The sequence below is a fragment of the Scylla paramamosain genome, chromosome 18 (assembly GCF_035594125.1).
Source record: "Scylla paramamosain isolate STU-SP2022 chromosome 18, ASM3559412v1, whole genome shotgun sequence".
Classification (NCBI taxonomy): Eukaryota; Metazoa; Arthropoda; class Malacostraca; order Decapoda; family Portunidae; genus Scylla; species Scylla paramamosain.
Genome location: NC_087168.1, coordinates 10,376,661 through 10,399,649, shown reverse-complemented (window position 1 = coordinate 10,399,649; position 22,989 = coordinate 10,376,661). Strand labels below are relative to the sequence as shown.

Below are 22,989 nucleotides of genomic sequence, written 5' to 3'. Positions count from 1 at the left end.
CTCTTTAAGCAGGTCACTTGAGTACTAGCATTTTTATTTCACATTATAAGCACACTAGGTGAAGAGACATGATTCCATCTAAGCATCATAAGAAGTTTGCCATTTTCAAGGTTATACTTTCTTTACTCAAAGACCTCTTTCATTATGTCAGCTTCTATGAAGTTAGGCATTCTGAGATGTCTCTGCCAGCTTTTCTCACCCCCCCCCCAGATGCTAACTCTGTAGAAGGGCCTTATCTGTCCATGTATGGAGTATGCTTCACATGTCTGGGGGGTTCCACTCATACCGCTCTTCTAGACAGGGTGGAATCAAAAGCTTTTCGTCTCATCAACTCCTCTCCTCTAACTGACTGTCTTCAGCCTCTCTCTCATCACTGCAATGTTGCATCTCTAGCTGTCTTCTACCGCTATTTTTATGCTAACTGCTCTTCTGAACTTGTTAACTATATGCCTCCCTTCCTCCCACGGCCTTGCTGCACAAGACTTTCTTCTTTCTCTCACCCCTATTCTGTCTATCTCTCTAATGCTAGAGTTAACCAGTATTCTCAATCATTCATCCCTTTCTCTGGTAATCTCTGGAACTCCCTGCCTGCTTCTGTATTTCCACCTCCCTATGACTTGAATTCCTTCAAGAGGGAGGTCTCAAGACACTCATCCTTCAATTTTTGACCACTGCTTTGGACCCTTTTCTGGGACTGGCATCTCAGTGGGCTTTTTTTATTTATTGGATTTTTGTTGCCCTTGGTCAGTGTCCCTCCTACATAAAAAAAAAAGATACCTCAGCATGTCATGCTTAATGCTACGCTGAAGCAAAGATAGCTGTATGATTTAGTCTAGAAACACAGAGAAAGTTTACTGAGTCACTACCTTATAGAAAAGTGCCTCTTTCCTGTTATGGAACCATGCTCTGATGTATTAAATGCAGGTGCTTGTCTTTGATATGTCTCACCTTCTGGTCTTATTTTGATTTTTATCCAACTAGTGTTTTCCCATTCATATTGAACTGCTGTTCATTATTGATTCACCATGCTCAAAAATAAGCCATCTGTGAAATCCATGATAAATGGTTATGGAAAAAAAATGTAACAGTTTTAATCTCAATTATTGTCAAGTGACTGTGGAGGGTTACATGCTATTAACTTCAGGAACTTTTCAGCAATAGTCTTTATACAAAATTAATATCTTTCAGAGAACCCCTTCTGTCCAGTAGGAGCTCCTCTCACCTGCTCTTACCTCCCAACCATGATCAAGTGTCTTCTTTAAGCTGTGCCAAATCACCTCCAGATCACATTTACAGCAATGACTCTCACTCATCCATGATTGCAGATGTCCTGAGCAGAGGTGAGGAAGATATTGTTATCAGCATACAAAAATGTTGAATCTTATTTTCATATGTAAGCCAGCTTATTAGATGTGGTCCAAAATTTCACAGATTGTCCTCTTGTAGAAGTGAGAGGCTGTAGTACTCAGGTTTAGGCAGATAGATAAATTTATAGTTATGACATGATTAATATTGGTTGATAAGAAAGGAAAACCAGGTCAAAGTTGTGTTACTTTTTCTTCCAGACTAATTTCATGGTAATTATTCAATATCTCAATAAGCTTATAAAAACTTATAAGAAAAGTTATCTTCACACATTACCTATGGTAACAGGCACTGTGTTTTCCAAAAGCCAAAAGTCTTTTAATGAAATACATATCTGTTTGTCACTTACTAGTGGGACAGCAGATCACTCGGTCAACAACACCAGACGCTCTTCCTCGCACCAAGATGTCCCGGTCCCTCAGCGCCCTTGAGACTTACCATCGCTCCTCTCCACTAGCCCTTGAGCTCCCTACAAGAAGCAAAAGTGTCTTAGATAAACCTTCAACTGGGTAAATATTGCATATATTGTTCTCTGAAGAAAATTAAATATTTACTCAAATGAGAAACAAAAATAGCTGTAAGTTTTTAAAAGGTGCCATACATTGCCCATTCTCTTTCTTTTATCATTCTGTTATTCACCCAGGCACCAACCTCGGCGAAGTCAAAGCCTAAACTTGAGAGACATGACAGATGGAAATGGTGATGAGAAAGAAGTTCATCTCTATACACTTTCAACTTCTACCCTCCTTTTCCACCTGCTCCATTCCCTTTGGGTCTCGTCTTCTCTAGTAAGTAGCCCTTGTGACAATATCTTAGTTGGTAATTATACTTAAAGGTTCATCATAACTTAAGATATACTGTATATCCTATGATTCTTTAGATAAACCAATATATATATTTTTTTTTTATTAATTTGATATTCATATTATTACTTTCCTAGTTCATCTTCTACTGTAGCAATTATCCACTTTTAACTCCAGTGATACAATTTACCTTTGGCATGAAGCATGCTGGAGTGAAGGGACAATGGATTGTTCCTCATTTTTTATTCTTCAAGGAGACAGTGGAACTTTGTTTTGGTTGTCATTTATAATTATGTTTATTCATTTATTTAGGTGACTATTCATTTATCTATTTTACAATTGCAGATCAGTACAGCTAAGCCTGAAGAAGTAAGACCAGTGTTTCCTGAGATCTCAAGTGAGCATGGTTTAGAACATGCTTTTGGTCAGATACAAGCACAACTTATGACATCTTCAACATTGGAACACAGATTCTCCATCTTGCAAGAACTTCAAGAAGGTGTCAGGAAATTTAGCACTGTTAAAAGGCTTGTGTGGAGGGTAAGGTCTGGAAAACTGTTCTTTATTTGAGATTAACATATCTATTTATACTAAAATCTTATTAGGTATATATGTACTTTAGAAAATACTTATTTTTTTTATTTTTATCATTTTTTTTTCAACAGTAAAACATTCACACCTGCATTGTCGTTTCCTAAGGAATGATATATATATATATATATATATATATATATATATATATATATATATATATATATATATATATATATATATATATATATATATATATATATATATATATATATATATATATATATATTGAATAAAGAGATCTTGAGGATTTTAAAGTCAAGTAGAACTAGTCAGATTTTGATGTCAAAATTAGATATTCTTGAAATGAATAGTATTCATTGACAGTTTTAGTAATTCTCAGTCTAAAGGAGTAACATACAAGTAAAGTAAATAAAACCACAATTATTTTATCTCTGAGTTATATCAATGTTTTTTCAATGAAATTAGAGGAAAACATACAAAGGTGTGTAGCAATTCACTATACTCCTTACAAATCTAAATATTCTTACAATAACTATTTATTCCCTTTCAGGATTCTGATACATTAAAAATCATGGGAAAATTCATCAAGAGATACATGAAGATGACAAGTGCCTCTCACAGAACTCAAGGCACAGAGGAACAGCTTCAGAAGCGACAAGATGAGTTGGAACTGTTGATAATGACACTGGAGACTGTGGCATTGTGTCTCCAAGGAACACAGCAGTGTCCCTCTAAGATTAAGGTAACAACACAAACATGTCAACATTTACTACATCTATTAGGTCCTTAAGCATCTTCTTCAGTAACTTCACAAGGCATTCAGATTGAAGAATAGTTGGACAGTGGGACAGAAGAGACCCAGCCATTAGGGACCTTGGAAGACCAAAGCAGATGCCTCTTTTTTAATTTACTATTTTGAAATTTGATTCCAATCACATTTCACTTAATTTTACAAGTATGCATACTTCTGCATTCTAGTTTCTTTAACATTATATTTTTCTCAGCAGTTGCAACTTGAAGGCTGAGGTTCTTGTTATTACTGGAAAATTGTGCATATTTACTTCAGACAAGTCATACAACTTTATGACAGTTTCCCTTGACAAAGAATTCCTCAGACATTTAAGAACTTACACCTATTCATAGCCATAGCCATGCCTGAAGGAATGATCCTTGTAATTGTTCATAACCTGGGATTATATGAATGAAAATTTGTAAAATGAAAATTCTAATAATATGAATATTTGTATACTGGAATATTCCCATAATGCATAATATACACCATAATTATTACTTTTCATTATATATGTTAATTTGTATGTTTAATAATCAAATTCTTATTTCCATATACTTTTTTGCTTTTCTGTTTACTGTATTTTTGCAGGAATATTTTTCATACCAATACCTGCTGGTACTTACAGGTGATGAGAGAAAACAAGTTTGAGTGTCTGTGCACTCTTATAACTGAAACTATTAAAGCACCTGAGGTCCCTGGAACATACAAGTTGACATGTGAACGTTGGCTGACTGACTTTAGAGAGCTGTCATCACGTGCCTGGGAGAACCTGCCTGAGAGTGAGGTCTGTAGGTATAACTTTGCAACTATTGGAGCTCAAATAAAGAGTGTTTTCAGATAAACTAATCATACTGAACAAGTTTCATGATGTAAGAACACGTGGCATTTTTCTCATAATCACAACTGCTCAGTTGTAAATTTCTACATGCACTTCAATTTTATATTTACATGCACTAAAGAGAGAATAGATGTGTGATACTAATTGCATTATTTGTTTTGTATATTATTGTACAAATGAGTTATTTCTATCATACTGGAAATTTCTGCTGCTCTTCTTCATGCCAATTTTTGCCATTGCTTCCATATTTGTGTTTATTTCATCCAGTAACTCTTTCAGCTTCTGAAGCTAGTGCAGGAAGTGCTACATGCAAGTGTCTGTGCCCTTTATGAACTGATGAATTGTGTTACTGAACTGTCCTGGGCATGTGGTGTTCAGCCCAGTACACATGAGAATATACCCAGCTTGACAACTTTTCTCCAGGTGAGAAATGTTAATGTTTGTTCATGATACTCATACATTATTTGAAAATTACTGTAAAGATAAATACAGTGTAAGAATGTGTGTCAGTGTGTCTATATGACAGGCCACCATTCATATGTACTTACGTACAACTTACTGTGATGGGAAGGAGCTCTGCTCCATACTTTTTATAAAGTCTGAGCTAATAAAATCTATTATATTCTGTCTTATTCTCACAAAGGAGGGATAGCCAAGACAAAACACACACACACACACACACACACACACACACACACACACACACACACACACACACCTCAATTTGGATTTAGGGGGGGAAGATCATGCTCCATGAACTTATTGTCCTTTTATTCAAGGGTAGTCGATATTGTGCAGGAGAGAGACAGATGGGTGGATAGTGTCTACTTAGACTTGAAGAAGGCATTTGACAAAGTACCAAACTGAAGATTGCTATGGAAGATGAAAAAATTATGGAAAAATTGGAGGAAGACTGCTGGAGTGGATGGAGGATTATCTGGATAATAGAAAGATGAGAACTGTAACACAAGACCAAAATTCATCTTGGCTGAAAGTAACTAGTGGTGTCCCATAGGGGTCAGTGTTGGGACCGATAATTTTTGTAATATATATGAATGACATAAATGAAGAAATACATAGTTATATGAACTTATTTGTGGATGATGCTAAGCTGATGAGAAGGGTAGAAAATGTAAATGACTGTATGGTACTGCAAGATGATTTAAATAAGATAAATAGATGGAGTAAATCTTAGTAAATGGAATTCAATTTAAGTAAATATAAAGTAATGGAGTTTGGTAAGAGTAAGAAAAGAATACAATATCATTATGATATGGAAGGTGTGAAGTTAAAGAAGTCAAAAGAGGAAGTGGATTTCGGAGTAACAGTTACTGAAAATTTGACTCTGGACAGACACATTGATAAATTTGTTAAAAAGAGTAAGAATGGCATTTGGATAAAGAAATTACAAAAAAGTTGCTGATTTCCATGATAAGACCATGATTGGAATGTGTGTCAGTGGTGTGGTCTCCTCATACAAAGAGGAACATTATGAAATTAGAAAGATTACAAAGAGCAGTCACTAAGATGGTTCCAGAGTTGAGTAAATTGACCTACAAAGAGAGATTAAGAATGTTGGAAATTTCTACCCTTGAAAATAGGAGAGAGAGATGAGATTTAATAAACATATATAGAATGATAAATGTTATGGAAAATGTGGACAAAAGAAGGTTTTATAAATTTAGACACAGAATACAATGGGACACAATAAGAAGTTGAAGAAAGTTAACTGTAGAAGAGACACTAAGAAGTATAGTTTTCCTCACAGAAGTATGAACAAATGGAATTAGTGAAGACATTGTAAATGCTGAAACTGTCAGTGCTTTTAAGACCAAACTAGATAGATATAGAGATGGGATATTATGAGATTACTCCCCTCCCATAAACCACAACTAGGTAAATACACACACACACACACACACACACACACACACACACACAGAATAGTGAAAGGTAAACATAATCAGTGATATCAACAGGGAAGATGGCAGCCAGCACAGGGAATGTTTTCAAAGGATTCAAGGATGAGGACCTCAGTGTAGCTGATACAAATAAATGAATGTGGAAAATTGAAGAAAATGTGAAAATAAGAGAAGAAATACATAACTTAACAGTGATAATAAAGACATGGAAGGAAGAGAGAGAGGTGGGTGGTGACAATGTAAAAAGATATCAAGTGATATAATAGAGATGAAGAAGAGAGAAATAGAAAGAGAAAAAGAAAACAAAAAACTGAGAGAAGAGGTGACAAAAAATAGTGGACTTAAACAAGAAGTACTGTGAAGAAATCAAGAAGCTCAAGGAAGAGAATGAGGAGTTAAAGATAACTTTACAAGAGAGAGAGATTAAATATTGTTTAAATTTCTATAAATGGTTTGGTGTCGAGCCTATTGGAACTTAAAGACTACCTAAAGAACAATAAACCAGACATGTTATGTTTAATGGAAACCAAACTACAAGAGGAAATAAAGATGAAATTTTGCAAAAGAAGGTTATAGCACATGGAGAAGAGACAGAAAAGGAAAGGGAGGAAGAGCAGTGATGATATTGGTAAAAGAGGATATTGTTGTTGAGGAGATGGAATATGGTGATGGAATGGTAGAAACTTCAGTGTTGTGATTAAGATCAAAGGAAGTAAAAAAAAGGAAAGTTATTGTGACATACATACTACCAAAAACTAATGCATGGAAGACCAATAAATATAAAACTATGCAACTAGAAACAAGAGTAGCATAGAGGAAATGATAAAGAAAAGTAACAAAGTGCTCTTAGTAGGCGACTCCAACACTAAAAGGAATTAACTGGAAGGAGATGGAAGTGAAAGAAAATGTCAGGTCATGGAGCGAAGAACTCATGCATACCATGATGGTGAATACAATGAGACAGTCAGTGAATGAGCATACAAGATGCAGAGAAGAAGAATCATCACAGTTAGACTTAGTGTTTACAAAAAATACAGAAAGCAGACCAAATATACATTGTCTGAGTCCACTGGGAAGAAGTAATTGTATAACAATAGAAATAGTGCTACAGGAGGAAACTGTTTCACATGGATGAACAATTTAGAAATGAGAGACAGAACTATGCTAAGGCAAACTTTGTGGAGCTTAATAAATATTATAGAAAAATTAACTGGAAAGAGCTATTTTAAGTTAAAGTAGTGCAAGAAAATATGAGATTTTTTAACAAGTATTGAAAGAGGATGCAACAGTTTGTGCCAAGTTATAAAGTGGAAATTGGGAAACATGAATGGTATAATGCTGGGTGTGTAGAAGCAAAAAAGAAAAGGACAGGGCATGGAGGAAAATTATGAGAAAACTGAACACAGATACTAGGGAAGAATACAGAAAGGCAAGGAATGAATATGGTATACAGTAAAATCCCTCTCATCCGGCATTCGAGTATCCAGCAGCTTCAAGTATCCAGCACATTTTTCCCCGAGCCTTAAAATCAATAAAAAATCAATGTGTACTCATAAAATCTATTAAAATTCCCGCGCGAGGCATACTTTGTCCCCTCGCCACCAGAGCACACTGCTTCACGCCACCCGCGGCCCACTGCACTGTGTTTACTCAGTGACTCAGTCCCGCGTGTGCACTGTTTATCGCCTGACACCTTCATCATGCCTGAAGTTGTAGAAAAGAGGAAGCGTGTTGTGCTTACACTTAAGCAGCTGATCAGATCAGCTGCTGATTAAGATCAGCTGATCTTTGTTATGGTAAGATGCGTGAGTGTAGGGTGGTGATTGTGGACATAATTTCACTTCTATTCAAGTATCCAGCAATATTCAAGTATCCGGCATGTCGGCGGTCCCGTTGATGCCGGATAAGAGGGATTTTACTGTAATAAGAAGAGAAGAAGAAAGAAATTTTGAAAGTGACATAGTAAGAAAATGAAAGGAAGAGCCCAAACTCTTCTATAGATAGGTAAATGGAAAAATGAAACATAGAGATGACATAAACAAGTTAAAAAGAGAAGGAAAAATTTATGAATCTACTGAGGAGATGAGTGAACTAATGAATGAAGGTTTTCAATCTGTGTTTACAAAGGAAACTGATTTTGTAGCACTGAAAGTGGTATCATAGAATGAGGGAATACTGGAGATACAAGTAAAGAGACAAAAAATCAAGAAACTGCTGGAAGAGCTGGATGTTAGAAAAGCTGTGGGACAGATCAAGTAAAGGGATGGATATTAAAAGAATGCAGAAAACAAATGGGGAATCCATATAGGATATAATTAACAGCTTATTGAAAGAAGGAAAATTACCAAGGGAATGAAAAAGAGCTAACATAGTGCCAATATACAAAGAGGAAAGCAAAATGGAACCATTAAATTACAGACTAGTGTCACTAACAAGTATTGTAAGTAAGCTTTGTGAAATAGCAATTAAAGATAGATGGATGCAATATTTAGAAGATAAAAAGATAATTATAGAAAAAGCAATTTGGATTCAGGAAAGGGAGATCCTGTGTCACAAATCTACTGAGTTTTTATATGAGAGTAATAGATGGAATGCAAGAGAGGGATGGATAGGTTGATGCGGTATACCTGGATCTCAACAAAGCATTTGATAAAGTTCCCCACAAAAGTCTTATGTGGAAGTTAGAGAATGGAGGAGGACTAAAGGGAGCACCATTGGGATGGATGGATGATTATTTACAAGGGAGGAAAATGAGAACTGTAATTGGAGACACTAATTCAAGTTGGCGCAAAGTGACAAGTGGAGTACCGCAAGGATCTGTGTTGGTACCTATTATGTTTCAAATATATGTAAATAATATGACAGAGGATCTAAATAGTTATATAAACCTTATCACTGATGATGCAAAAATAATAAAAATAATTAAGGATTAAAATGACAGCAAGGAGTTACAAAAGGATATTGACAAGATACATGCATGGAGTGAAAGATGGAAACTAGAATTTAATGGCAGAAAATGCAACGTGTTAGAAATAGAAAAAGTAAAAAGAGATCTTCATGGAATTACAGAATGGGAGGAGAAATAATGACAAAAAGTAATGAAAAAGATTTGGGAGTAATGATCCGGGACACACTATCACCTGAAAGACACAAACAGAATATTCAGCTCTATATACAGCTTGTTAACAAACATTAGGGTGGCATTTAACTATTTAGATACACAAATTAAGAAAATTATGACCATGATATCACCTATATTGGAATACAAAGTGGTAGTTTGGGCTCCACATAGAAAAAAAGATATATGGAAACTGGAAAGAGTACAGAGGATAACAACAAAGATGGTACCAGTATTGAAAGACTTAAGCTATGAAGAAAGACTTGAACAGATGGGATTACCAACACTACAAGAGAGAAGAGAAAGAGAAGACCTGATAACAATGTACAGATTAGTAAACAATATAGAAAGAATAGACAGAAATGACTTGGTACCAAAGATGGAGGAGGGAGAGAGACGGACAAGGGGGTATGGGGAGAAAACAAAGAAGAGTGGATTGAAATCTAGAATGATTTGAAGGAAGAGCTGGTTGCGGCAAACAGTGTACACATGTTTAAAGAGAAACTGGATAAATGTGGAGATGGAGAAAGGACAAAATGAGCTTTGGTTCATTCCCTGTACAATATAATTAGGTAAATACACACATTCATAATCATGCCCCTTAATCATTCCTTTACATTCTAACATCTAATACATAAGTTACATGGTCTTATAAAACATTCCGTATAATTACTACTGTTGACACAGTAGTAGACATATTTCCCATTTTTCATCCTTCTTTTTATCATTCTAAAACTTCCATCTGTTCTTGAACACAAAAAAAAAAAATAATGCAAATTCAATAATGATTTTAACTTTTCTTTCATTTTACAGCATGTCCCAGTGGAAAACTGGCTGTTCTACAGTGTGCCTCAGATGCTTGCACTGCTGCAGCCAGATAGTAGTGGTGCAGCTAGTGGGTATGATGCAGCGCTCATCCATCAGTACTGCACTGTTCTTGCTAATCTGATCCACCACAATCCTCGAGCACTGCAGTACTGTATCACAACTTATGCAGAGGAGCTAAGGCAAGTGGTAACTACATAAAAGTACAAAAGGTCTTGATCCTTACACCATGCATACTAGACTACCATCCAACTCACCTTGTGGACATTCCTTGTATATTCACTCTTCTTCAATTTGGAACTAATTCATAACTATCAAACATAAAACAGTGGGTCAATATACTCCTATGTGTAGTTATTTATAATATACTGTAGGTATATATATGCACATTTATCAGTGAAGTAGTTGAGAAAGGGAAAAGGCATGCAAGTGGAGTATTGGGTACATGTCTCAAGTATGATCAAAGCAAGGCCTGTTGTCTTTTTTTATTTGTAGGGCTCAGAAAAGTAATATATGGCAAAACACTGCTTTGCACATTGATTTATGATGAATAAGATAAAATGTCAGATGCATAAAGTTCCTGTTTTGATTTTGCTATAATTTTCCCTTGCACATTGACAGATATTACGTTCAAGAGTCTGTGGTGAGTAGTCGCCTTAGGGAAAATTGTCCGATAAAACCTCATACCCTCAAAGTCGTTCACCTGATTGCTCAGCTGATGCGATCCAAGAATGCTCTTCGGAACAGATGAGTATCAGCACTTTACACTCAGAACTTTTTATGCTTATCATTATTTTATATTTGATATAATTTAATCATACATAAATTATTTTACATAATCTTCCATCATTATATCATCACTGTATAACTTGATTCATGCAACTTATCCAAGTATCATATATGAGTGTTAAGTAGTTTCAGAGTTCATATTTGAAACATGAAGTTTCCGAACTTTTGTTTAGTTTGATATGAATATGTATACATATGTGATATTGTGCTGCACATATGCACTTGTTCAATATTGCCAAAGATTACTGTGAATGCATTCCTTAGAAGTGTGTTGTGATTATTGTCCAAACAAACTAGTATAGCTTACATATTATTTTTTTTCTTGTTCTGAAATATTTCCTCCACTATATTCATATTAGTAGTACATACTCTTCATTATATGGAAATAGACTTGGAGATGTCCCCTTAATAACCTGCAGTCTTTTCCAATCAGACTCAAGACTTTTCAGAGCATTAGCTCTTTGCCTCATTACATTGCTGATGATCAAAATATGTAATTACATTTATTGATGTGACTGATGTTTTGAAATCAAAACTAAATCTCCTCATTCATTGTGCTGATAGTAAGGTGCAGTATCACCTTTTAGTATCTAAAGATCTTTGTTATTATTCCATAAGAGTGATGCATACATCAAAATAACATGATACCTCTCTAATAAACACAAATAGTACAAATTATAGCCAAATACCCACAGTGATGAAAGATTAATCAATTAGTAATACAAACAACAGATTCTACAAACTTGAAAATCCAATATTAACAACCTTGATTTTTTTTAAATGAAAGGGGCATGTGGCATTTAACTTCAAATAGATCAACAAGGGAGAGGTATGTTCTTGAAATTATAAAAATACTTGTGACCCAGTATTTTTTTTTTTTATAAATCAATCAGATTTTAACATGCAGGTATAAGATCTGACTATATAGTAAAATCAAATATCATTTGCAATAACTATCTCCTTCTCTTTGTTTGTTAGCAATAGGAAAAGAGTGTTGGTCCTATGTGCTGTCATCCATATTTTGTGTGTCATGATACATGAAATTATAAGCATCATTACTTGGCATGCATGCCAATATATTCAGGTAAAGCTATATACAAACACCAGTAGTGCCTACAATAAATTTTTGTACTGTATCACAGTGTGTGTGTGTGTGTGTGTGTGTGTGTGTGCGTGTGTGTGTGTGTGTGTGTGTGTGTGTATTTATGTAGTTATATTTGCCTAATTGTGAAATACAGGATAAGAGCCACATTTGGCTTGTGCTGTCCCATCTCCATATTGACTTTTATCCAGATTTTCTTTGAATTTATGGACTGTCTTGGCACACACAGTCTCATCAATAAGTTTTTTTTTTTTTCCATACTGTTATGCTTCTGTGGAGAAAGCTATGTTTCTTAATGTCTCTTCTGCAAACACTCCTTTTCAGTTTCCTTCCATGTCCTCTGGTATCTCTCATATGTGATATCACAAGAACATCCCTGTCCAACTTCTCCATTCCTTCCACTATATTATATAATGCTTTCAAATCACCTCTTTCCCTATTTTTTTCCATTTCCCAATCTCTTCAACCTTTCTTCAAAACTATACTCTCTTAGGCTTGTAGGGATTTTAGTTGCACCTCTCAAAATTCTTTCTAGCTTTCTGATATCCTTCTTCAAACTTGGTGACCGCACTAATGCTGCATACTCCAATTTTGGACATATCATTGTTGTTATCATTTTTTTGACCATATCTTCATCAATATAGGTGAACACCATCTTGATGTTTCTCAGGTGAGTGTGTGTGTGTGTGTGTGTGTGTGTGTGTGTGTGTGTGTGTGTGTGTGTGTGTGTGTGTGTGTTACTTCACCAAGTAGGGAAAAACAAACATATCACACTCACTAAACTCATGCTTTTCTTCACTTTATGGATCATGTACATATGCAGAGCAAAATCTCCCTGACATTTTACTTATCATATTGAGTACAAATTAGTCATTAATGAAACATTCAGCAAAACAAAGCAGGCTTAAAGAATTACAATATTCAAATTCAGAGATATAGTCTGATGTAATTTATTATTTAAATTTTTCTCATGTATTTTCTCGTATTTGCTGTATGTGCATATATATATATATATATATATATATATATATATATATATATATATATATATATATATATATATATATATATATATATATATATATATATATATATATATATATATATATATATCATGCAGCTACGGAGTTTGCAGGATACAGAATGTAATCTCCAGATTCCTCATTGGCATAGTGTTAAACAAGTAAGGCATTGCTAAATATTCCACTACAAATGACAATATATATAATGAAGTGGAGACATTTTCATTTGCCAAGAACATAATACAAATACAGTTTCTGGTTTAACCTTTTGTATGATGGACAGCAAATAATACAAGAAATCCTCCAAGGTTAGAGACTTGTGAGCTCATGCATATTTGTGAATGTTTGTTAAAGGTTTTCTTTTGTTACATGCATTAATTGAAAAATCTTCTCATTCCTCCTACTTACAATGTACATCATTTTCTCTGAACAGGGACTGTATTTTCAAACATTTGACAAGTTATTTCAAATACTTTTAACAGCTGTAGTAGAAGTTATTGGGGTTCTCAAGGGCAATTTCATAATTTTATTGATAGTTCAATTAGATAATTATTCAAGAACTTGACTAATAGTTTATGTGGCCTTTGAAAATAATCCTTAGAAATAAATAAAGCATTTCAAAATACAGGCATAGTTTATTTTTGCTTTCATCACCCACCTTTGTGCATTCATACACTTCCCCACAGTCACCGAACTCCCTTCCAAGTGGTAAATGCACCTGATCCTGACAGGGCACAAAATGCATCTAACTACTTGTCCTTTTTATTTATTAATTAATTTATTTATTTATTATTATTATTTTTTTTTATTTATCTTTTCATATATTTATTTTACTATATATATATATATATATATATATATATATATATATATATATATATATATATATATATATATATATATATATATATATATATATATATATATATATATATATATATATATATATATATATATATATATATATTTTTTTTTTTTTTTTTTTTTGTGTGTGTGTGTGTGTGTGTGTGTGTGTGTTTATTTACCTAGTTGTAATTTACAGGGCCTCAGCTATGCTCATGTAGTTCTGTCTCCATACCTACACTTGTCCAGTTTTTCCTTGAAGTTGTGCACGCTCATTGTCATTACTACATCCTCACTGAGCTTGTTCCAGACTTCTGTATTTCTCTGTGGGAAACATATTTCTTTATGTTACTCAAGTATCTTCCTTTTCTTAGTTTTTTGCTATGTCCTTGTGTGCAAATGGCATTTCCTACTTCTCTTAGCAGCAGTTTCTCATTATCTATTTCTTCCACTTTATTCCATAATTAATAAATTAATATTAAATCTCCCCATTCTCTTCTTTGTTCCAATGTTGGCAGATTCATTTTATTTAGCCTGTCTTCATTTGTTAATTCTTCCAGTTCTGGAACCAATTTTGTTGCCATCCTTTATATCGTTTCTATTTTTTTTTACATGTTTCTTCTTGTGGAGAGACCACATTGATTCAGCATATTCCAACTTTGGTCTAAACATTGTGGTAATTATCCTTCTTATCACATCTTTGTCCATATAGTGGAATGCTGTTCCAATGTTTCTCACCATTTTATATGTATCTCTGAATATCTTTTCTGCATGTTTCTCCAACTGTTGACTATCTTGTATTATCACTCCCAAATCTTTTTCTTCTTGTACTTTTATTATTTCTTTATTTCCCATTTTATATGTCCATTTTGGTCTCCACTTTTTCCCATTTCCATTACATGAAATTTTTTCACATTAAATTCCATCTCACATTTCTTATTCCAGTCCCAGATTTTATTCAAATCCTCTTGTAGAATTTTGCAGTCTTTGTTGTTTCTTATATGTCTCTATAATTTTGGATCATCTGCAAACAAGCTCATGTAACTCTTTACTTTTTCAGGCATATAATTTATGTAGATCAGGAAATGTATTGGTGGCAGCAATGATCCTTGTGGTACTCCACCATCTACTTTTCTCCATTTTAGTTTTTATTTGTGTTGTGTTGTGTTGTGTTGTGTTGTGTGTGTGTGTGTGTGTGTGTGTGTGTGTGTGTGTGTGTGTGTGTGTGTGTTCTTCCATACTTGGTGAACTACATGTAAAACAGAATGCAAAATATTTTATAACTGTTGGTTTATATTTTAAATATGAAATGTTATGTACCAGTTATCAGCAAAGACAAGTTATTATGAATTTAGTAAAAGTTTAGTTTAGGAAATTATATTGTCTATGAATATATGATGAACACTGACCAGAATGGTTTTATTATACCTGTCAAATATATATATATATATATATATATATATATATATATATATATATATATATATATATATATATATATATATATATAAAGATCATATATCATATATGATGCAAAAAAAAAAAAGGATACTGACAAAAACTTGAATGGATGGTGAAAGTAATGAAAGTGTTGATAACATATTTGCTGTATATATATAGTGGTGATGCCTAGTCTCTTCCAGAATTAGTGACCTCAACCATGCCATATGCCATCTTATGTTTTGTTTTCTGTTTCCTACCCAAGAGTGAAGCTAGCTATAGCCACCCTTAACCATTTCCCTATTCTCAAAATGGTGATGAGGACTCACAGATCCACTGTCAGTTAAGTTTTTGAGACAGATTTCTGTGAGTGGTGACTGGCACCAAACTCAGCTGAGCAGTGGGTAAGTTAAATTTTGGGAAACTGTTACAGCTACCTATAGGTGGTGGAGTAGTCTTGTCTATGACTCTTTGGACATGATCTCATAATTTTGCCACATTAATCCCTAGTTTACTTGGGTACCTCTGAGGCAATTGAGAAAGTCATGGCATCCTGCTCATGCATGGCATGGATGAAGGTATCAGTGGTTTAGGCAGCAGCTCATCGTAAGCACTGATGGCTTTAGTTATTGAACTGTTTCAGGCATGTATGGAGCACCAGTCGTTGTTAATATAACCATGGCATACATCCCTGGTATCTGGAAGTTCCTGTGGTTATAAGTATCTCAATATTCTTCCCAGATATTCTTTTGTGATGTGGTCAATTGCTGTCCTGTGGAAGTTTGTCACAGCCATCCCCTCTGGGGGAGTTCAGACAGAACTAGTGACATATATGAATTGATACTATGTCATGTTTAGATGAATTAGTGAATTGTTGAATGGTTGAAATGTCAAATGCAGAGAGAGAGAGAGAGAGAGAGAGAGAGAGAGAGAGAGAGAGTTTTTGCCATGGACATCCCCATGGGGCGTCTAGAGACAGCCAGGTGTCAGAGATAGATAGATAGACAGTTGATGCAGTGGGTGCAAGAGGACAACCTGGGATAATAGGCTGCTGGAGCACAAGAAGGAAAGGCTTAGAAGAGCATGAAACAATTAAACAATCTGCCCAAGCCACTCACTTGGATTTCTTACGAACAGGCATCATACATCTAAAAATATATTTCCATTGAAGTCTTAGTATGTATTCATTAATATGTTTTTCATGGCAATTTACATGATACTTTAATGTTGTCTCTACATGTAATTTTAACACGCAGCATGGCTTCTACTGCAGTAGGACACATTGTGAAAACGAAGTTTACTTTTGAAAACATTGTTGTGAAGGTAAGAACCTCCTCATTGAGTAGATTTAATTACAACCTTTACATGAGAAAAAATTAAAAAATTATCTTTTTGTTTCTTATTTTGTGGGAGTTCAAAAATTTCAGGCAAGAGTTACGCAATTTTCTTCCATGGCTACCTTCGTCACATTTACATTTCATTACGCTGCGAATATGAAGGTTGTGTGTGTGTGTGTGTGTGTGTGTGTGTGTGTGTGTGTGTGTGTTACCTAGTTGTATTTACCTAGTTGTGCTTTATGGGAAAAGAGGTATGCTCGTGCTGTCCCATCTCTATATTTTTAATATCCAACTTAACCTTGAATCCATGTATACTTTCTGCATTTACTATCTCCTCATCCAGACTGTTCCATACATCAATACTTCTATATGGGAAACTATACTTTTTGGCGTCTCTTCTACAAGCACTCCTCTTCAGCCTCTTTCCATGTCCTCTAGTTTCCCGTGTATCCCACCATTAAGTCGCTCCGGTCCACCTCCTTTACTCCCTCATATGCTTTATATATCGCAATCAAGTCTCCCCTTTCTCTCCTCTTTTCCAACGTTAGTATATGTATCCTTGCCAGTCTCTCTTCATATGACAAGTCCCTGATACTTGGTACCATCTTCGTAGCTGCTCTCTAAACTCTCTCCAACTTCCTTATATCCTTTTTCTTGTATGGCGACCACACTACTGCTGCATATTCTAGTCTAGGTCTTATCAGCGACACGATCATCTTCCTGACCATCTCTTCATCCATATATGCAAAGGCCTGCCTTATTCTTCTCAACAAGTTATAGGTCTCTCCCGTGTGTGTGTGTATATGTGTGTGTGTGCACTTTAAATCCCATGTCTCAAGGACATTAAGTAACCACTATTACTACTACTACTACTACTACTGCTGCTGGTGCAACAGTAGTATAACAACAACAACAACAACAACAACAACAACAACAACAACAACAACAATAATAATGACAATAATAATAATAATAATAATAATAATAATAATAATAATAATAATAATAATAATAATCGTGAACAACCATGGATGTATGATAATAATACCTCCAAGTGCACAACCTTGATCGTGCAGTAAAGGGAACGGCCAGATTCCCATAAATAGAATCTTGTGCTTCACCTCAGTTTCCAAGTAACTCAATAAAATACCACACGTCACTCAATAAAATATCACTTACCAAAACAAAGGCAGGCAGGCACACAGATATTCATCCATAGCTGAGATTCTCAACAAAATGACTGAGAGGAAGACACAACTGCTGGACACTCCCGAGGTGCTGCATTTTCAAACGTTTCAGCGCCTTCTGTCGGCTAGTCTTAACAGGCTGAAGCCGTGCAAGTCAATCCTATTTTCTAGTATTTTAATGATTATAGTGATTATTAAATATTGAATTCGCATCATCAGTGGGGAAATACTCATACATGGTGACAAATAATCTTTGCAACTTTTAAAAATAGTTTTATTAGAGCCCTAACCATTTAAAAATACCCGCCCCACTTCTTTTAGTGATACTTTTTATATAAACACTCACCTAGAAAAATAAAGTTTCGAAATGACATGGTATTAGGCAAGCCGAGATTAGGGTGACTTGCTCGCGTGGGAGAGTGACATGTGGAGCAAATGTCGAAAGGTGTCTGAAGGAGCTGCACCTGGAGCGGAGATGACTTAGCGTCTCTCCCAACTTGCAGCGTGGAAGAAATTCCCACAGGTTTACATGACCCACTCTGGCGCATTTGTCACCCCTCACACAATATCAAGCTGAGGAAAGATGCCACTTAAGCTTAAGATGCACATGATATTCTGGCCGCTCTACGACTCACCCACCACACACCCTAAATAAATAGATTAATGAATAAATAAATAAATAAGAAAGAAAGAAAGAAAGAAAGAAGAAGAATATAACCAATTATAGGTCGGAACTCGACGAGAGAGTTCTCGACAACCACACTAAGTACACAATATCATGTTCTCATCATACAAGAATTCTATGCAAACGACACACGCCTCCTAATACACTCTTGCGTGCAATAAATCAAAGGCTGGGATAGGTAAAACTTTGTAATGACTGTGTTACGTCTCCATTGTGTACAGGACGAGGCCGAGGGTGCATAAAGGTGATAGAGGTGGAAATAAAGAATAAATGTTGTGGCAAGTTCTTAATAAAATTCGCCATTACCCGACCCTTATCGTAAATGAGCAATCACTCAATATAGGGCTCTTGAAAGATACCAAAATAGGTCATGATTTGGCATCTATTGCGCACGGTGGATTACGTAAATGTAAGTACCAGACGCGGCTTTCCGTCTGTGAGTTCGCAGGACTGTATAGATTGTAGGGGTATAAATGGATGGCCGGCGTGGCAGAGGCAGAGACAATCCTCTCCCCACACCGACAACATGAAGATCACCTTGGCCTTCGCTGCTCTTCTTGCTACTTTTGCACTTTCCAGGTAGAAAAGTCGAATAAGTTGAACTTCACTATTTTCATGTTAAACAGATGTGCGATCATAACCAATAGGAGAGTAATATACCATACTTCCACCTTATTTAGCATTTTTCCTCAGTATCAAATCATCTAATCCAGGTTTTCAAGAGACAGTCAAGAGACTGTCAACAGATCAAAGGAATTACGAGAGAGAGAGAGAGAGAGAGAGAGAGAGAGAGAGAGAGAGAGAGAGAGAGAGAGAGAGAGAGAGAGAGACGCTATAAAATGCCTTCAGTGCCAAACTATTTACCATCGTAACTAATACGGAAGACGTTTTCTTCTACTTAGGCTCTTGAAAAATCCCCATTTAATACAGGGACCACCGCAAACATGTATAAGCCTATTAACTTCTTACCTAGTTTTCCTGATGTTCTCATGTTCTTATGTTCTTAAGCATCGTTTACCTGGATAAGGGTAAGATAAGACCTGTCCCTTATCCCGCAGTGCACAGGAGCCGGCATGGTGTCGGTGTGCGGCGTTCGTGTCTTCCAGGCACATGGAGATCATGGTTTTGGAACTGCCCGAGGTCGATGTCAGTGACTGTCAGAACAACAACCAGTGCAGGAATCGCTGTATCAACGAGGTAAGAAATGAGATCTAGGGTATATAAACTAATGAGGGACCCATACACAATGACACAGTATTGCAAGTATCCTGAATAATCAAAGTATCGCGTTTCACCTATACAAATTATACTGTAGAAGTATTGCAGGCAGTCAGATGATTGTAAAGAATGTTTTCAAGAACCACCTTTACAAGAACATGAATTATATTGTTCCGTCAACAGATCAACACCATGACCAACGAGATGGACTTGTGGTCCACTGTTAATGGAGATACCGTCGGCCAGTACTTCTGCGAGGAGCTTTTCAGTCATGGTCTCTTCTGGATCCACAATTCCTACGTGAGTGCCTTCTGGATACTTTTATATATTGTGGGATTGGTGTTTTCTGCTTTTCTTTGTAATTTGTCCACAATGACAGGTAAATCTTAGTGAAACATTACTGTAACGTATTTACTCTCAAATGTAATTTCATTACCCTACTGGCAATGTGTTATGGTCCTCAACAGGTTTTTTTTTTTTTTTCAAGTTTGCTTAATCATTCCAATCATGCAGGTGCACGGGTACTACCAGATGTGCGGCGGACCATGGGAATACACCGGTGTGGACTCCCAGCAGGCGCTGTGCTGCACCAACAAGGAACACATCCACTGTGTCTCGAAGTAAACGGCGTAACGATTTGGCTTTCCACTTGGCATTCTGACAATCCGAACCGAACTTCAATATCACCTTGATGTTTAATCCCGAGAATCCCGTTTCACTTAATATGTTGTTTATCATCTTTATCATGTAAGGAGTCAGTGGACACAGACTAGGACAGTGTGTATTTAACATCAATATATTATTTATATTTCTCTAATATATTATATCCTTCTGGAAAGAGATCAGTGCTATGCAGTTAAAACACTTTTCGAAATGGAAGATGCTTTGACGAGTACTATTGTGTTGAACAAAGGTATCACGCCCTCATTGGGAGCTGCCCTTTATTTTCTATAAGCTACCTGAAAGATCTACTTCCTGCATTCCACATGACTTGTGCAGGATGATCCAAACTGCAGCCCACTTGGTGAACTGATAAGTGGTTGTCACAAACTTGTTTACGAGTGTATGAGTAATTGTAATCTGTTGGCAAGAGGAATGGTAATAAGCATCATGTCCCTCTTTTGCACCGTCATAAAAACACCGAGATATTGGTCTGAAAAGCGGAAATATTTAACTATGAGAGGCGCCCTTTCTGGGGAATGAGTCTTGCCAAGAAGGAATGAAGTACAGCGCCTTGGACGTTGTGACCAAACAAACATCAAGTCTTGGAATGATTTTAGGGGCTTTGTACCTTCAGTCATTACAGGAGGAAGTCTCCAGTCTCGGCTAATTTATGAATCTTCACTTGCGTACAACTCACAATCAGATACAATGGTATACTGACTTCAATATTATGGTGGTGGTTGGTCTTTTACGTAAGAAAGGGTTGGTGTCCTCGATGCCACAAGACCGTTTTTTGTTCACTTTTTCTTTTTTTGTATATTCTATGTATGGATGATGCTGGGGGTGGGGACCCTTCATCTTTGTCTATAAGAACATGAGAAAATAAAGGAAGTTTCAAGAAGACATGAGGCCTACACGCGGCAGTCTCTGAGTGAAGCATATCCATCTGTTTTCACATATCATCTCATTCATAAATTTATCGAATCTTCTCTTAAAACTCCCAAATGACTCAGCATTAACAATCTGATTTCTAGGTCTATTGCACTCAGTTATCTCTATATTTGAGAACCAACTCCGTCCTATTTCTTAAAACCTAAATTTATCAAGATTGAATCCATCATTAATTCAAACGATTTAAATTAGAATATGCTGGCCATTCGTCAGAATGAATAACCGAATTTTCCGCAACTTCTCTTTGAATTATGGGTTAAAATGTTTCACAATGTTTTATTTGTACGTAAAAATAGCGGCAATCTCCACCGTTCTTCATTCCGAAGATCTAGGAACCAGCAATTTGTCTTTCATGGATTCGGTTGTTTTCTACTTCAGCCTCGCTGTCGTTTGATTCTGGAACGTTCTGGACCGGAGCTTCGCCACTCGAAAGACATTTCACTAATGCTTCAGACTTTCTAACTAGACATTCTCTCGAAACCAAGACAAGTGTTTCCTTGTCTCTTGGTAATAAAAAGTGTAAAACTTTTTTTTTTTTTTGTAGATCACAATATAAGTTTTAGATCGCAATACTAAAGTAGCTTCATGACACGTTGATCGTTTACCAAAGTAACACCCATCATTTTCTGTTCTATCCTGATTACTGCCCTTGAGGATTTTGCTTATATCACTTTTGTTTTATCCTTAAACAACAAACTCAGGAGGAGGCAGTAGATACCTGCCAAAACGATAATTACTCCCAGTGAGGTCTAAAGCACTGTTCAGAGGGTGCTGTGAACTTATCATTAAACCCAGCTGTGACCTCACTGAACGTTTCCCTTTGTGTTTCACAACACAAGGGGGCAGTCACAGCCTGCCCTCTAAAGGCAACTCTCTTCCTCCACACAAAACTACAAGCACCTAATAACACACACACACCCTTCACTCAAAAATTTTAAAATCATCATGGCGACACCTACACCAGCCTCGGAGTCCCCATCTGGGGAGGGGACCATAAATGTCCCCAGGTCGGACTGCCTTTCTGTCGACGACCCTAAGTGTCTTGACACCCCCCTCAAGTTTTTCTTCATTAACTTCTGCAACATTCGCGGTCTAAGATCTAATTTTCAATCTGTAGAACACCACCTCTCCTCTTCTAAACCTCATCTTCTTTTCCTCACTGAAACTCAGATGTCTGAGGCAACTGACAGTAGCCCCTTTTCTGTTCCCTCCTACTTTCTCTATCCTCATTTTCGATCCAAAGCTGCATGCTGCGTTTATGTGCGCAATGACTTAACCTGCTCTCGTGCCCACGCTCTTGAATCTTCCGAGTTTTCCACCATCTGGCTACGACTACAGAGTCACTCTCATACTAAATTTATCTATGCTGTATACCTCTCACCTAACTCCTCTGACTATAAGAAATTCTTTGACTACTTAACTTCCAAAGTGGAGCACATTCTGACCCTCTTCCTTTTTGCAGAAATCTCCATTCTTGGAGACTTCAATGTTCACCACCAGCTTTGGCTTTCCTCTCCCTTCACTGACCATCCT

At 36.0% G+C, this 22,989-nt stretch overlaps 2 protein-coding genes and 1 long non-coding RNA gene across 4 annotated transcripts in view; 2 read left to right on the top strand and 1 right to left on the bottom strand.

Annotated features, from left to right (window-relative positions):
• The window catches only part of LOC135109087 (uncharacterized protein C12orf56-like), a 61,600-nt gene extending 48,483 nt beyond the window's left edge, over positions 1-13,117 (top strand). For both annotated transcript variants that reach the window (XM_064020150.1, XM_064020149.1), the window contains exons 5-14: positions 1-12; positions 1,189-1,340; positions 1,718-1,874; positions 2,009-2,153; positions 2,514-2,708; positions 3,274-3,465; positions 4,142-4,300; positions 4,634-4,777; positions 10,208-10,401; positions 10,841-13,117. The exon at positions 1-12 is cut by the window's left edge and continues 159 nt beyond it. In XM_064020150.1, the coding sequence (XP_063876220.1) occupies positions 1-12; positions 1,189-1,340; positions 1,718-1,874; positions 2,009-2,153; positions 2,514-2,708; positions 3,274-3,465; positions 4,142-4,300; positions 4,634-4,777; positions 10,208-10,401; positions 10,841-10,970 (1,480 nt within the window). In that variant the 3' untranslated portion in view covers positions 10,971-13,117. The remainder of the gene's footprint in view (positions 13-1,188; positions 1,341-1,717; positions 1,875-2,008; positions 2,154-2,513; positions 2,709-3,273; positions 3,466-4,141; positions 4,301-4,633; positions 4,778-10,207; positions 10,402-10,840) is intronic.
• LOC135109089 (uncharacterized) lies at positions 1,196-18,098 on the bottom strand. Its single transcript, XR_010272571.1, has 3 exons — positions 17,932-18,098; positions 1,715-1,834; positions 1,196-1,330 (listed from the first exon to the last, which is right to left on the bottom strand). It is a non-coding gene; the product is annotated as an uncharacterized LOC135109089 (long non-coding RNA).
• A 945-nt stretch (positions 18,099-19,043) lies between these two features.
• On the top strand, positions 19,044-20,654 carry LOC135109083 (uncharacterized). Its single transcript, XM_064020143.1, has 4 exons — positions 19,044-19,203; positions 19,683-19,821; positions 20,026-20,142; positions 20,356-20,654. The coding sequence occupies exons 1-4, from the start codon at positions 19,151-19,153 to the stop codon at positions 20,464-20,466; spliced, it is 420 nt and encodes a 139-aa protein (XP_063876213.1). The 5' UTR covers positions 19,044-19,150; the 3' UTR covers positions 20,467-20,654.
• Positions 20,655-22,989: the final 2,335 nt, after the last annotated feature.